This window comes from Coregonus lavaretus, assembly GCF_964263955.1.
Source record: "Coregonus lavaretus genome assembly, chromosome: 12".
Lineage (NCBI taxonomy): Eukaryota > Metazoa > Chordata > Actinopteri > Salmoniformes > Salmonidae > Coregonus > Coregonus lavaretus.
Genome location: NC_139999.1, coordinates 53,440,653 through 53,456,228, shown reverse-complemented (window position 1 = coordinate 53,456,228; position 15,576 = coordinate 53,440,653). Strand labels below are relative to the sequence as shown.

The 15,576-nt window shown below is 40.2% G+C and overlaps 1 protein-coding gene across 6 annotated transcripts; it reads right to left on the bottom strand.

Annotated features, from left to right (window-relative positions):
• Window positions 1-1,208: 1,208 nt before the first annotated feature.
• LOC311138943 (transcription factor AP-2 gamma-like) lies at window positions 1,209-15,472 on the bottom strand. 6 transcript variants are annotated; one of them, XM_084173758.1, is made up of 8 exons: window positions 15,391-15,472; window positions 11,110-11,565; window positions 10,853-10,904; window positions 9,047-9,118; window positions 7,824-8,046; window positions 5,838-5,956; window positions 4,239-4,380; window positions 1,209-2,829 (listed from the first exon to the last, which is right to left on the bottom strand). In XM_084173758.1, the coding sequence occupies exons 1-8, from the start codon at window positions 15,418-15,420 to the stop codon at window positions 2,535-2,537; spliced, it is 1,389 nt and encodes a 462-aa protein (XP_084029884.1). In that variant the 5' UTR covers window positions 15,421-15,472; the 3' UTR covers window positions 1,209-2,534. The 6 variants fall into 6 exon arrangements, with proteins under 6 accessions (XP_084029884.1, XP_084029885.1, XP_084029883.1 ...); XM_084173757.1 differs by having other exon boundaries at window positions 1,210-2,829; window positions 9,035-9,118; XM_084173755.1 differs by lacking the exon at window positions 15,391-15,472 and adding an exon at window positions 12,747-13,170 and having other exon boundaries at window positions 1,210-2,829; window positions 9,035-9,118.
• Window positions 15,473-15,576: the final 104 nt, after the last annotated feature.

The following is a 15,576-nucleotide window of genomic DNA, read 5'->3' as shown; positions in this document are numbered from 1 at the left end:
GAGACGCAGACCAAATGAAAAGATGCTGGAGGAGTGCTTGATGCCATCTGTCAAGCATGGTGGAGGCAATGTGATGGTCTGGGAATGCTTTGGGGGTGGTAAAGTGGGAGATTTGTACAGGGTAAAAAGGATCTTGAAGAAGGAAGGCTATCACTCCATTTTGCAACGCCATGCCATACCCTGTGGACGGCGTTTGATTGGAGCCAATTTCCTCCTACAACAGGGAAATGACCCAAAGCACAGCTTCAAACTATGCAATAACTATTTAGGGAAGAAGCAGTCAGTTGGTATTCTGTCTATAATGGAGTGGCCAGCACAGTCACCGGATCTCAACCCTATTGAGCTGTTTTGGGAGCAGCTTGACCGTATGGTATGTAAGATGTGCCCATCAAGCCAATCCAACTTCAGGAAGCATGGGGTGAAATCTCTTCAGATTACCTCAGCAAATTGACAACTAGAATCCCAAAGGTCTGCAAGGCTGTAATTGCTGCAAATGGAGGATTCTTTGACAAAAGCAAAGTTTGAAGGACACAATTATTATTTCAATTAAAAATCATTATTTCTAACCTTGTCCATGACTACATTTCCTATGCATTTTGCTATATTTCCTATTCAAACTCATTTCATGTATGTTTTCATGGAAAACAAAGACATTTCTAAGTGACCCCAAACCTTTGAACGGTAGTGTATATATATATATATATATATATATATATATATATATATATATATATATATACAGCTTTAGGGAGACAAACAAGTATGTGTGCTGTGCACCAAATGGTTAACTAAGTGAAAACATAAACTAGAAATGTTTTGCTCTCACTTGAGTGCATGGCCCTCACATGATGCCTTTTTGTACTATACTCATGCACCAAGCCACATTGCTTATTTGTGTTGCAAAGTTACTTACTACATAATGATGCCCATTGTTCCCATCATTTTTTTGCCATTTATTAATAGGAAAATCTTCACGCAAATGACTTGCCCATAATTCATGAAACACAACTGAAAATGTTTTGCCTGTTGTACATTGCTGCTTTGTGTGTATGTGTGCGCATGTGTGCGTGCATGAGTGCATTCAGGTGTGTGTGTGTGTGGAGGAAGAGAGAAATGGAAAGAGGGAGATAACCCACTGCCTCAGATCTCATCAAATGTCTATGCAAGGCAAAACTCTTGCCCAAATGGGAGAATATCAACAAAGTTGTTATACACAGGGTTGACTTTTTATTATTTTTTCCAATAACTTTAAAACAGTTTTACACATATTCAAAAAGCATATCATACCCACTGCCTAACCTCTACTTTATAAAAACTAACCCATTTATAAAACTTTAACACATTATAAAAAGTTAAGCCATACACCAGAATGATACCATTATTTACATATCCCGTTAAATTACAACATAAATTAGAAAATATTTACAATCAAGGTAAAGATAACGGGGGGGGGGGGGGGGGGGGTCCTCTGTTTGTAGTTCATTTTCTAATTAAAAACACTATTTTTCAAAAGAAATATATACATTTTGCATACACAGACACACGCTCACACAACATAACACATACACACTTGCTGGTGTACTGGCTGGAAGAGATACAATTTAGATGAAAATGGCTGATTATGATTGGATACAGTTAACATCAACATGGAATAGTTTGTACTGAAGGTGAGGGATATCTAATCTTGTCGGGGACTGATTCCTTTTACATTGCAAACTGTAAAAATACTAAAGGAACCAATGGGCAATGTAAGTACTTAAAGACAGGATTAAAATTAACAAAGACCACATTGCTGTGGTATTTGTCACAGCCCACAAGTAACCATCCCTTATCGAACACTGAATGGCTGCCATTGCAAATCATCTTAAAGTTTCTGGGGAACGTAGACAAACAAACAGGCTCTTTTTTTAAAATCAGACCTACTAAAGAAACTCCCATGAACAAAGCACAATAACACTGTACCCATTGAAGTCGTTATGAAAATTTAAGCAACAAAGAAAACAAGAATGAAGTGGATTTTCTTATCTCCAGTAAAAAAAAAGTGTCCTTTGGTAAGTCCAATGGGAACTGAGCACCGCGGAAGAGACACAGGAAATCAGAGGATTTGTCTCCAGACAGAAGAGGAGGGAAAAAAAGCTGAAAAGAATTTACAGCCACAGCGACCCATCTTGAAATTATGTCCTATAGGGAAACAACAAAGTCTGTTTTCTGTTCCTTTCCCCATGTCAACAGAGTCCAGGCCCTTTGGCTGTAAGCAGCTTAAGCACCTACTATTACAGTAGGCACCAAGGTAGGTCGATCTCGCATTGAAACCAGCCAATGGTCGTAACAGGGCAAAAGCAAGGACAAGTCTTTTGAAAAACTCTACTCGTAAAAGAGCACAGGCCATAATAGGGGAAATTGTAAATTCAACTGTGCGAAAACCAAAACGATCTAGAATCGGAATCATATCGACCAATTTCGCTACTAAATAGGATGTCAAAGTAGTCCAAAGGGGAAAGGGGGGCTATACAGTCCAACGGGAGAGCATTTCCTCATTTCCTGTGCTTCTCCATTTTGTCGGAGGCTTTGCTACCGTTGTCGGAGGAGCCCTGCGTGTCGCTGCCAGAGCTCAGGTACATTTTGTCCACCTGTTTGAGGGCCTCGTTCAGGTAGTTCTGGAGGGAGGTCATGGCGGCGCAGATGGCGGGTGAGCCGAATCCGTGGGTGATGAGGCTGAAGTGGGTCAGGCAGCTCTGGATTCCCTGATCCAGGATGGGCGCCGGTCGCGAGTTCCCCAGAGGCGAGCGGTCCTGAGTCAGCAGGTCGGTGAACTCCTTACAGATTTGCCTGTCAAAAATAAAAATTAGATAAAGGTTAACGAAATGTACATGACCAAGACATAGACTATTGGATTTATGTAGAAGGTATAAGGTGAGGAACTTGTCTGTCGGTCTTGCTTTAAAGACCAAAATTGGCTAAAGAAAATAGTGATAAATAAAGAAGAATACCAGTTTCATTTAAGAACCAAAAAATTTACAGGTTGCAAAATAGTTGGGAGGAGATTTTTGATGTACCGATTCCATGTCACATGGTCTATGAACTGATACACAAAACGACGCCGATTCAAAACTTAGTTTTTCAATTTAAATTATTATACAAAATTCTTGCAACCAATAGAAAGTTATATATATGGGGAATACAACCATCCCAGCTCTGCATATTTTGCTTCGAAGAGACAGAATCATTAGATCACTTTTTTGGTACTGCCCATATGTAGCTTGTTTTTGGTCACAGGTTCAGGAATGGCAGAAATATTGCAACATTTACTTGAAGCTAACTCTGCAAATAGAACTGCTGGGTGATTTGAAAAGTCATAGTCAATCGATCAATAATATAATTTAATAATAATTTACAATCCTGTAGAAATGATGAGAATAGAAAGGTTCAGAACTTTTGTGAAACATCACAGCAGAAAAATATGTGGCAGCTAGAAATCAAAACTGGATGGTCTTCAGATATATGGGTGGGGTTGAGGGTAGCTGAAGGCTGGGACTAAAAACAAACAAAAGAAAACGAATGTAAAATATACTGTCCGTGAAATGTATGTAGTATGGAAGTGGAAGCCTAAGTATTGTTGTCCATTTGTTTACTCCAATTAGGGGAAGGGTGGTAGGGTTAGGGGAAAATAATAAAGAAGGAAAATATATTTAATTTGTTTACGCCAATTAAGGAAAGGGTGGTAGGGTTAGGGGAAAATGACAAAGAAGGAAAATATATTTTAAAATATATATATATATATTTAAAATAATATATATATTTACAAAAGAATACATGTGGGGGATTGAAAATGATGGAGACAATTACATTGATAGAAGCTGCAATCTATCTGCAATATTAAAGCTGATCTACTCCTCCCCCTCCCCCCCGCCCCCCACACCAAATTATTTTTAACAAAAGATGACAGGAATTAGATAAAGGTAATGAAATGTACATGACCCAGACATGGACTATTGGATTTATGTCTAGGTGACAATGATCCACTTATAGGCGTACACTGTTTCTTGTAGACACTATGAAATTGGGAGGTCTTAAAAGTAGCCAAGACATCAATATGTTTTATTAATCAATAGCAGATTGAAAACTACTTGAAAACATGTTAACTGAGTCCAAAACTTCACGTACGTTCAAAACCCGCAGGGCTTTTATGTAAATTACATCCCTTCATTTGGAGGAGAGAGCGAGAGAGAGAGACTCACTTGGCAGCAAGGAGCATGTTCTTGCGGGAGTTGACCTCATTGCGTTCCACATGTGGTCGACACAGGTAATCAGCGATGGCCTTTGCCGGAAACTCTGCCTCGCACACGTAGCCAAAATCCCTTGCCAAGTGAAGGGCTTCACCTATAAAGACAAAGACACAGTTTGAAAACTCAACAAACACACAAGTGTTGCACACACATAAAACACACAAACAAACACACACACAAAAACACACAAAACTCTTATCTAAGAGACAAATGCGAATGTGGTCTTGCTGACATACCACATCCCACAGGGGCACTATATGTAAAAAGGGGAACATTGAAGTGGTGCAACGTAAATAATCAGTTGCGCTCAGTCTCTTGGCTCGGGGGAAGCTGTGCCACTGAGATGAATATATCCCATCTTCAGGGGGGACTTCCTGCATGGTCTTTAATGGGCGTATGTGGCTAACTGCACCTGGACGGCCTGTAGCACCAAACAGAGCCACTTATTGATAGACACACACATCACTTGGGGAATGTAGCTATGCAGAAACACTAGGCTTTAAGGTCAGTTGACCCCCCTGGCAAGTCAAACACGTTATAACAAGCCATAATTCAGACTTTGAAGGTCTCTAAATAATACTGGCCCCGAGTCATTCTCCTGCACCGAACCAAAAACGAAATGACACGTAGCTTTGGATGGCTAGGCGCACAGCTATGCGTCATTGCTTAGACATTGTCTAGCCGAGGTATGACTAACGAAAGCGTCAAAGACCAGATTTAATGAAAAAGTAGACAGAGGTGACTATCCTGCCTAAAAACAATAATTGAAACAAGAAAAATCTTAATGAAATATTTTGCCCTGAAAATTATTTCAAGAGATGGGTATTTTACATCTTTGAAGAGTTTATGTGTGATTTGAAAGACAGGAAGGTTACAAGCTACACGTTTCTTTGTCCTTTGGTCGCATGTGCCGTATTAGATAATGTTACAGACGTAATAGACAGGGTTGGACTCCATGAAGTTGTGTTTCAGGGTTATTCTCTTGCTCTACAGGTCTTGGCCTGCTGCTTGCTAACCTTAAAATGTCACCAAGACAGTCAGGGTGGATAACGTCAAAGCTTCCTTGATTGTCAAAGGCAGAGAAATGTAGTGAAAGACAAAATCAAACATCAGCTAGGTCAAAACGAGGAAATTACAAGACAAAGACCAGCCACAGCTACTTTTGAAGCCAAGTTACAGTAAGTTTTATACAGGAAATATAATAATAATATAGATAATCATGTCACAGTAACAGATCGCAGAGTTTAGGTTCACCATATAAATATAATGAATAGATGGTACAACACCAGTGGAAGTGGTGTAAACCAAACAACCATCTTTGATGGGCCAGGATGACTACAAAGATCATCCAAATTAAATGTTGCTTATCACATCTCTGTGTATTATATGTGCAACAATGAATTCAATTGGCTCTCCATTTTGAATGAGCCAACTTGTTCAAGGAGTAAAGATGGAGACGAGTTCTATGCATTGTATTTCTATGATGTCATATATGTTGAGGTTCATTGACCACAGTTTTATATATGAAGAGGGAAACATTGGGCAGCGTACCTTCTACCAGTGCAGTTAGCAGGGTGACATTAGCAGCCTTCCTCCTTCCAGCGGGCAGATTGAGCCCAATCTTGTCCAGCTTCTCTCTCAATGACCGGCCACCATTTTTAGACTTGGCTCTGTAGGAGAAATAAGGGCAAAGATAGTTAGTGTCATCATCGTTACTTGACAAATGTCCCCTTTCATATAAACAAGGCCACAATGGGGTAATTTATAGTGAAGAAATTGTGGTGTCTGAATTCAAAACGGTCCCTCTAACTAAAGAATATAGCATATTCTATAGGCTATTTGTGATGGAATGGTTTTTCTATGAAGCGAAGAGTAAGCATCAATAAGTGATGTTGTAAGGGCTACTGTCACCGTAACTTCAGACTTCCTACCACTTTGAGAAAACCTAGCAGCAAAAGGCTCATCATACATTTTTGAAAACAAATCAAATCAAATGAAAAAGAGCCTCCGATACCCATCCTAACCTAAAAAGAAAATACACAATGACACAAATGATGCTTCTCCCGCCCTAAGAACATAGCAGGGAAATCACACACACTCACTCACTCACTTAAACACACACACAAACACTAACATTCTCCACTCGCTGTAGCCAATTCAGTTTTCCGCATGACTGAGTGGCAGGCTTCGCTCCCTCCGTGGCGGGTGAGAGAGACAGCGTCTTTGGGGAGGCGTGTGTGACTGCCTCCCTCCCTCCACACCCCCTCCTATCGCTTCATGACCTACTTAACAGTGCCTCAGATTGTGTTTATGTGTGTGTGTGTGTGTGTGTGTGTGTGTGTGTGTGTGTGTGTGTCTGTGCGTGTGTGTGTGTGTGTGTATGCGTGTGTGTGTGTGTGTGCGTGTGTGTGTGTGTGTGCGTGTGTAAGCGGCATTCATGCGTGTGGCACTAGCCGGGGCACAGGGGAAGTAAAAAACTTGCATTCCCAGCAAAAATAGGCAGGAGCCCTGGTCAGGGGCGAACCCCCTAGTCCCTCAACAGACTGCCTGCTGACATATGGGTCAGAAGGTCAACTGCTCAGCAGCAATTAAAACAGCCCTGTAGCCCCCCCCTGAACTCATAGATACACACACACACACACAAACACACTCTAACATACTGGTGCTAGCTACTCTGATGTAACATATCCCCAAAGCGAAGAACCCGGAATTGCAGAGCACACACAAAGGTAGTCACGGTGCATCCACACAAACACTGAAGAGGAACAGCAACAAAGCCAAAGCTGCTTTTAGAGAAACACTTTGCTAAATGTTCCTAAACTAATGTCTGTCCATGAACCAGGTATGAACTTTCACAGTATAGACCTGCACTCTTATTAAAAAAGGTTCCAAAAGGGTTATTCGGCTGTCCCCATTGGAGGACCCTTTTTGGTTCCAGGTAAAACCGTTTTAGGTTCCAAGTAGAATCAAAACAGTTCTACTTGGAACCAAAAGTGTTCTTCCTGGAACGAACAAGGGTTCTTCAAGGGGCAGCCGAAGAACCCTTTTAGGTTCTAGATAGCACCTTTTTTTCTAAGAGTGTACAACTGAGTATAGACCTACAATCTTTTACTAGCTTAGTGTCCAGCAACCGGAAGTAGCTCACTAACAATAGCTGTAAAACAGCAGCAATATCAGACTAAACTGAGACATATATTGTATGCACATCTCACCGTGATCTCCTAACTACACCACATCACATCAGCTGTACCACAATCACTGATCCTTTGAGCTGCTGTGAACCAAATTTTAACGAACTAGATGTTGGCCATTGTTCACAATTGCACCCAATAAAAAACAGTAACACCTGCCGGTATAATACATTACGATGCAGTTATGATGCATTTGTTTATTTAAATGTTCAGGCGAAAACTAAACTTAAAGCCGACAGGTATAGCGTATTATGATGATGTTAAAATGCTTTGCAATACATGTTTCACACCCCTTATAATGTCTTAGAACCATCTCATAATGGATTCACATTGTGTGGATACTGACCTGCGCAGGACTCCCCCCAGCAGGGAGGCGTTGAGGCATTCGGGAGGGGACAGACGCCGCTGCACCTCTGCCACTGTCACCTTGTACTTGGAGGTGGAGCTGAGAAGCGAGAGTCGTCCGGGCACCGAGCAGAACACCTCGGTGGGGTTGGACACCATGCCTAGCAGGGACTCCTTCTGGAAGGGCAGGCCCAATGAGTTGCCCTTGGGGAGAGACATGGGGCCTGGGAAAGGGGTGGAGAGAGAGGAGAGGTTCGTATGGGTGTAGGTTAATATAGATGTGAAGAGAAATGGTAGGATTAGTAAAAGTAAGAGTAAAAGTTGGAGTATCAAGGTAAATGTATTTGTATTGTCCCATTGGGAATTTTTGTTTAAAGGGAGGACAGACGGACATTATACAACATTATTGGACTTTCTGGAGGTTGTGCTACATTGTAAAAATGTTCCGGGAGAAGACACTGTTTCTTTGACAAATTCTGGTTTTGAGTCATCAAGGCTGGCTGCGTTTGCTGACAGTTGTAAATGTCATTCACACTTTTTGTAACCTCCAAACACTGCAGCTTGGATTCCAACTTTAACATGCTTTTCCTTATAATAAACTGTGACATTTAACACCATCATAATGATTTGTAAAAAATCTGGGTGACTGAACTGTTACACGTAAACAACAAACATGTTTCCTTTGTGGAAGCCAAAATGTACACTAAAAATAATATCTGCGGTGTCACAGCTAAAAGTCCCCTCATTCCTACCACCCACTGACATGACATCCGCACACATCCACAACTGCTCCATGCTTCTTCACAGAGGGAAGATCTCAATTGCTTACTCCTCGCGTCCTCTCTCCTCTCTCCTCATCTCCTTCTCAAAACCCATTGGATGAGAAAGCCAGAGGTCCCTCCCCTCTGACCTTCTCCTCCAATGGGTTTTGAGAAGGAGACAAGGAGAGAGGACGTGAGGAGTATGCAATTGCAATCTTCCCAATTAATCCCTTATCCCTGCCTTGCCTATCTGAAGAAACAGGGCCCAAATTGGACGGCCATTTTGGATTAAACGTTCAAAGGTCTGTAGCTACTTCTAATTGAGTGACTAAAAATAACCTAATTAAAGACTTGCCCAACTGGCAAACTGGGTGGCCATTTTGGGTCAAAAGTTCAAGGGTCAAACCAAACAAGTCACACCCAGACAAACATAGACGTACACTACATATACCTTCGTCCTCACCAGCAAGAATGCCCCCCTCATAATAAGTCCTCTGTAAGTGATCAAAGTTCCTGCCCCCTCGTAGTCCTAGTACTGAGAGAAGAATCACAAAAGGGGGGCAAAATTATGATTTAGAGCTCATCTATTGGCTAAATGGCTACGAGGGAAGTTTTGCTGTCACCGTTTAGAATGTACAGTAGGCTGTAGGCTACCCACAGTCTGCCATTGAGGGTAAGACCAATAAAGTCAGCCATCGCACATTTTAACGACAACTATTTGTTTATCGTACAACTTGCTACCTCCTTAATACTGTATGTTTGATCAGATTATCGTATTGATTCCAATCTGAAAATCAACAATGTCCACCAATGTTATGAGTGTCTGAAATCCAAAATGCCTGCAATTGAGAAAAATATGTATGCAAAACGAGGCATTAGGAGCATTTAGGTAGCTTTAACACAAATGGTTATAGCTGGATTAAATATAATATTCAAACCTTCTACTGCCTAAATGGCCATCAAAATCTTTTGGCTAAAAACATAAATAGGTACTTGAGCATGCACATTAGGCTATTCTATATCATGTTAACTATACATTTGTTCACATGCTTCATCGTGTTGCGCAGTTTAGCATTATACATGTAGGCTTTACTACAGAAAAGACAACATCAACTACTCTTTACCATTCTTGCCAATGTTGCTAAGGACATGTCATTCACACTACTATCTGTAGTCACCCACCATTCCACAACAATGTTATCTATCATTACAGTTCTTTAACCTATATGTCTACAGTGATGTTGTTTTAACAAACCTTACAACATCTATAATACATATACTACTAATATGATCAATCCAATACCTACATAAATCTATAAATTCATTGAGTTACAAAAGTGGTGCAGAATTTCAAATCAATGCACAACATGACCTTCTTCTGAGTGAAAGACTGTTGAAGGAATGGCGTAATAGATAATACTCTGAATCCTCCTCACGCAAAACATTTCATGCCCCAACAAATTACTGAATTGCAAGCAGGACGCCACACCCCACCAGTGAGTCTCGAGAAATTACAGTCCATTGGACTGCTTTTAACTGGAATTCAAAAAGACTCGAATGCACCAGCTTAGACCTCTAAAGACTATCCAAAGCTCTCGCTCTCTCTCTCTCTCTCTCTCTCTCTCTCTCTCTCTCTCTCTCTCTCTCTCTCTCTCTCTCTCTCACTCTCTCTCTCACTCTCTCTCTCTCTCTCTCTCACTCTCTCTCTCACTCTCTCTCTCACTCTCTCTCACTCACTCTCGTCAATGCAGGATTTCAAGGATTGCACAATGTCCTCACAGTTACATCTTGTCAGCTATAGCCTGCCATTTTGAAAAGGTTATTTTTCTGGTGCTCTATTCAAACGACCTCAGCACGAGAATACATACAGGGTCAAACTAGGCTTAGTTAAGTGCACCTCATGACTATGGGGATTATCGATGTATGTACGAACAAGTACAACGAAAAGCCTTTCCCATTCCGAATTTTTATAATGAAATCAAAGGACATCACTGTGCAAAATATTTGTAGAAGTCGATTTTCCCAGGTATGTACTTAGTAACAAGCAATCTCAGAGATGGAGTTGATGGAAATAGCACTTAATGTTTCTCTATTGCATCCTTGTTCCCTGTTGCACACCAATGGCTGACTGCACAAGCAGTGCCTTATACACCAAGCATGTCTACCTCACAAACCAGTAAGTGAATATTGTCTTGAAGTGGTAAAAGCATTTCTCAATTTGTCAATATACAGTAGGAAAGTACCTATGTGGAAAGTAAAATAAACTCACCTTTTTTGATGACCGTCTGATCTGCCATTATAATACTGTGATCATCTACATGCTGAAAAAATAAGTTTTAAATAAGTGATGTTTTACTTAATCTTACACAAGGGGGTTTATTATGAAATATGACATTTACATTACATCCATTACATGAAACCATAATAAAATGTTGCATGCCTATTTACTTTTAGTGGAACCATTGTTTTAGATGTCATGCTTCGTTCAATTTCATTCAGCAACAAAATCACAATGAAATCACTCACTTGAACATCGTCCAGGCCATGGCCCATTTCGTGTAGTCCTATATTATCACCAATGACGGATGACTCGATGCTATGGGCGTGAGGCGATAGCAGCTCCGGCCGGCGGAAACCTTCTCTCCTCAAGGCGGACGAGCCGCCTTCCAGGCCCAGAATCTGACTAGCGAGTCCGCTTCGAGAATGAGGTCCGAGTCCTTCTTGACCCTGTCTCCCCGGCCATGATTGCTGCTGGTTCGACGACTGGTGTATGGAGTTGATGTTGAAAGGGTCGCCGAGGTGCGAGTAGGGGTCACTGGACTGGGGGTATGATATAGGCTGGTAGGGAGGCGGAAAATACGGAGGTTGGAATTCTGAGCTGGCCGAGTGGGAGAGGGATGGCGACGGGCTATAAAGGTGCTGGCTCACCGCGGGGAGGTGAGGTAACCGGGGGTTCCCATTGCTACTCCCGTCGTGCCTTTCCTGCGGACAGAGAGACCTTCGTTAAGGTTGACAATGATATTAAGATAAATTATAATATTTTGTGCCCCTTGTCAATCAAACAAATTCGTAGTTAATCAACAATCGTCGACAAAATTGGAAATAACAACTGTGTTGACAGCTAGGCCTGACATCGAGATTTATTTTTCACCATTGTTTAAGAAAGCATGGCCTACATTGTGAACTGTTTTACACATTCATGCCTAGGCTCACATTTAGTGGGCAAAATAAGGCAATTTATTTTATTGCAGTACTCAATTTCTGGAGGTTAACCTATTTTTCAGAAAAACGCTGTTCATCCCAGCCAAACCAATACATGGTTTCAGTATTCAAAGTAGCCTAATAATGCATAATTTGTTAAACTGAAAAGGAAAGGAACGAACAGCATTTCTCCTTTCTGCAATCTCTGTGGACTGTTGAGATATTGCTGTCACCACGATTGGCTCTCATAAAACAGTCAGGAGGGGACTATTTTACTACACATGTGGGCCTATAATAATAATAATAATTTTGTAATTGTAATTATTTACTATAACCTGACTTTGGCCTAGCTCAGAGAAATAAGCCTAAGTAAATCAAAAAGCTTTCCACTATCATTATAATCCAACTCATGTAACAAATTTACTTTACAATCCATATAGCTTAATCTAAAAGTTATTTACTGAAATCAAAACTACATGGCGTCAGTCTACAATGCATTAGTCGAGGAGATGCTGCGGATAGAGTCAAAGCCCATCGAGATTAGCCTATAGACATCTAATAATGTATCATATCTAGAAACATATTGACAATGCAAAGAAACCAGAAAACCAAACATGGGTGCCCTAATGCCTTGAAGTTTCACCAGCTGAATTCCATAAAAGCAAATAGTGACAACGGAAAATAGCATAAACCGACCACTGATCTGTCTTATTCAAAATGATTTATCATTTTAAAAATGTTGCATTAAAGTCGTTTTCATTCCGTCAAGCTTTTATCAAGTAGTCTGCCTAAAAGCTATTGTCGCACGAAAAATATCGATAAAATAGGCTACCAATTTCAGATGCGATGGTGCGCATGAGGGCCAGAACATTTTCATGAAATAGTTTTTTCATAAATCCTAGCCTTGTTGAAACTTAGGCCCAATGTCGTGCGGTTTGTCTCTGTGTATAGTTAGAATTTACCTCGCAGTCGTCCTCGTACTTCACGTTATCTGCTAGTTTCCACAGCATAGTTTCTGACAGGCAAAATGTTACACCAAGAAGGGTGACCAGGAAAATTGGTGGTATTCTACGAGTTAATCCAGGTAGTAAATGAAGTAATACTGTACTTCCTAGAAATCATGAATCAACTTCTTCAACCCGAGTGGAGGCGGCGGTTCCTTGAAGCGCACTGACGTTTGAGCGTGATTCGGGCGGCTATCAACATAGGTCTCAACAGCAACTGAGTGAAAACAGTTGTCAAGCAAGATCCCTTTCCAGCCCGACGACGCAGTAAGCAGTACTTCAGTGAATATGGGAAGAAGCGCTGAATAAGAAACTTGACTCCCTCTGACGGACAAAGTGATGATGTTCAAACCTTTTCTCCTTACTGAACACGCTTGGAAGCATGTGTACTATATTTGCATAGGTTATATATTTTTAGTGGGCGTGCCTTTGTCATGATGTCATCTTGAATATGGCAGAAGAAAAGTTTGCTGATTGGTTATTATTGGAATAACGAGCCAATCATATTGCTGTCCGTCTGCAGTTGCTCGCATGACACAAATATGATAGGATTAGGCCTAAACTTCCGATAACCTTACTATAGCTTAATAAAATAATAATAACAGGCCTACTTTATTATTATTGGTAATTGTGGCTGAATAACTGAATGTATTAATATTATAGTTGGAAAACTTGTTTTACAAAGTGATGACAATTATAGCCTATGAATGTAATTGAGAAAATCTATATATTTTTTTGCCATGTTAAGCAATACGATAATCAATGCAATGAGTACATTTGCAAAACAATAGCCTATATGCAAATCAATGTAAACCATTATGCGCGTATCCTCCAATGCGATCCACGCCAATAACATTGCAGGGCTGTCAAAATGTTGTTTCTTTTCTCACTTTTTATTGACTCCATCAAATCATTCGATTAGAACAGGCGTTGGGTTCACTGGCAAAGCACTCCACCCATTGCTTGCCAACAGTCTGAAAAACGAATTAGCATATTTCGCTTAATACATCAAGCATCAAGGCGCTCATATCAAATATTCCGATTTCCATGCTAAACCTTTTTTATTTATTTGATTTGATTTTTTATAATTTACAATTACTTAACCTACTTACACTTACTTATGAATAATTACTTTACGGAGCTTCACGTTGCAGTTTGGTGCCTTCACAAACCTCAAAAACCCAAGGCTTAAAAGCATCTTCCTTCTCGGAACCACTAAGCACCAGGGATCTCAACGAAAATCTTCCTCAAAATGTAATTAACATTTATGGTGGAACACTGCAATATCCAAAATAAAGGTTCCCTTTGATGTGTTGATATGCATAACTTCAAGCAAAAGGGAGTATTTTAAAGACAATAGGCCTACACTTATGCTTGGGCTTTTATTTTTATTGTTAAGTTTCCAATATTATTGTGAAAGATAATTAGTCCTAGAGATAGGCTACAGTAGTAAATGAAAGGTGTGAATAATTTTCTGTCCGATAATCATTTATATCCATGGGAGAACAATACAGGTGTCTAAATTTATCATGAAGGTTTTGGGAATGGGATTATATGCCTGTTGCGTCTCTGGGAAACAATACAAATTGGTTAACGAAGATCAACTCATCCATGAACGACGCGGTGGCTTTAAGCTGCGTGTGGTTCTTCTGTGGGTGAAGTGATGTGAACCAGAAATTAATGCTCACTAATTAAGGGATCTTTACATCTCCCTGGAACAGAGTAAACGAGGTTAGACACGCAAGAGGAGCCTTGCCGTTCTGTTGTGAACAGTTTTTGTTTTTTATAATTTCAATCGCCTATCATGTCAAGGCCGATTTGTTTAAACAAGGACTAATGACAGAATAGACAACTGTAAAGTAAATCGTTATCCATAAAAGCAATTAGCAACAAATGTTAGTCGTCACATGGGCCATGTGGTTTAAGGTGAATATGAAATGCTCATTCGAAATAGAAAAATAAAGAGGTGAATTATGCTAATATTATCTGTCACACTGAGGAATTTTGATGCACATGCGCAATCTCAAAGTAGCCTAACAAATGTGTATTTATAGTACTTTATTATTGAACCATTTATCTAGTGTAGCCTATAGTATATGTTATAATATGGTGCAAATTTGGTCTACTGAGTATTGTGAAAACCAGGAGACATAATGTTCTTGAAATGAATAGCACAAGCAAAGTTATCAGAAAACCAGTTGCCAATATGAACTATGAAGCTATGTCGCCTTTGGTCACGTATTTTTAAGTCACACGAGTAATAAGTGTATAGTGATCTAACCAGGTGTAAGGCAAATTCAGACCTATACTATTTATCTTCTGCAGGGTTTCAACTTCCTAAGTCGTGAGCACCCGAGGACCATCTTATTTCAATGGATCAACATTATATGGTCTATTATCATAATTATTGCCTTTAATAATTAATTCAAATAGCATATTTAGCAGCCACTATCAAATACTGCTGCGTAGCCTAGTCCAAAGGTCCTAAAAAAACTATAACCTACAATTAATGTAACGTGCTGACTTAGGTCGAAAGATAGACAAGTAATAAGCCTTTAATATTTTCAAAAAACACAATAAAGCAAAACATGCATTAACTTACCCGCCAATCTAGCCTCTCCAGTAAAGACATCTGTAAGGAACGCAGTATAATTCCAGTGGTGTGGCTACGAATGAGTGAATTCGCAAGTGGTCTATATTGCTGATTTCACCTGGTTCTCTTGGAATGCGCATGCGCCCTGCATGGTAATACACCTGAGTGAAGGCCTATGCAAATTCCAGTTGTAAG

Bases quoted from the DNA above. Each gene is read 5' to 3' on its own strand.
- LOC311138943 (XM_084173755.1), bottom strand. From the start codon at position 12,794: ATGCTGTGGAAACTAGCAGATAACGTGAAGTACGAGGACGACTGCGAG. The intron at 11,566-12,746 runs GTAAATTCTAAC...CTCTGTCCGCAG, and splicing joins AGTACGAGGACGACTGCGAG to GAAAGGCACGACGGGAGTAG. The intron at 10,905-11,109 runs GTGAGTGATTTC...TTATTTTTTCAG, and splicing joins ATGGCCTGGACGATGTTCAA to CATGTAGATGATCACAGTAT.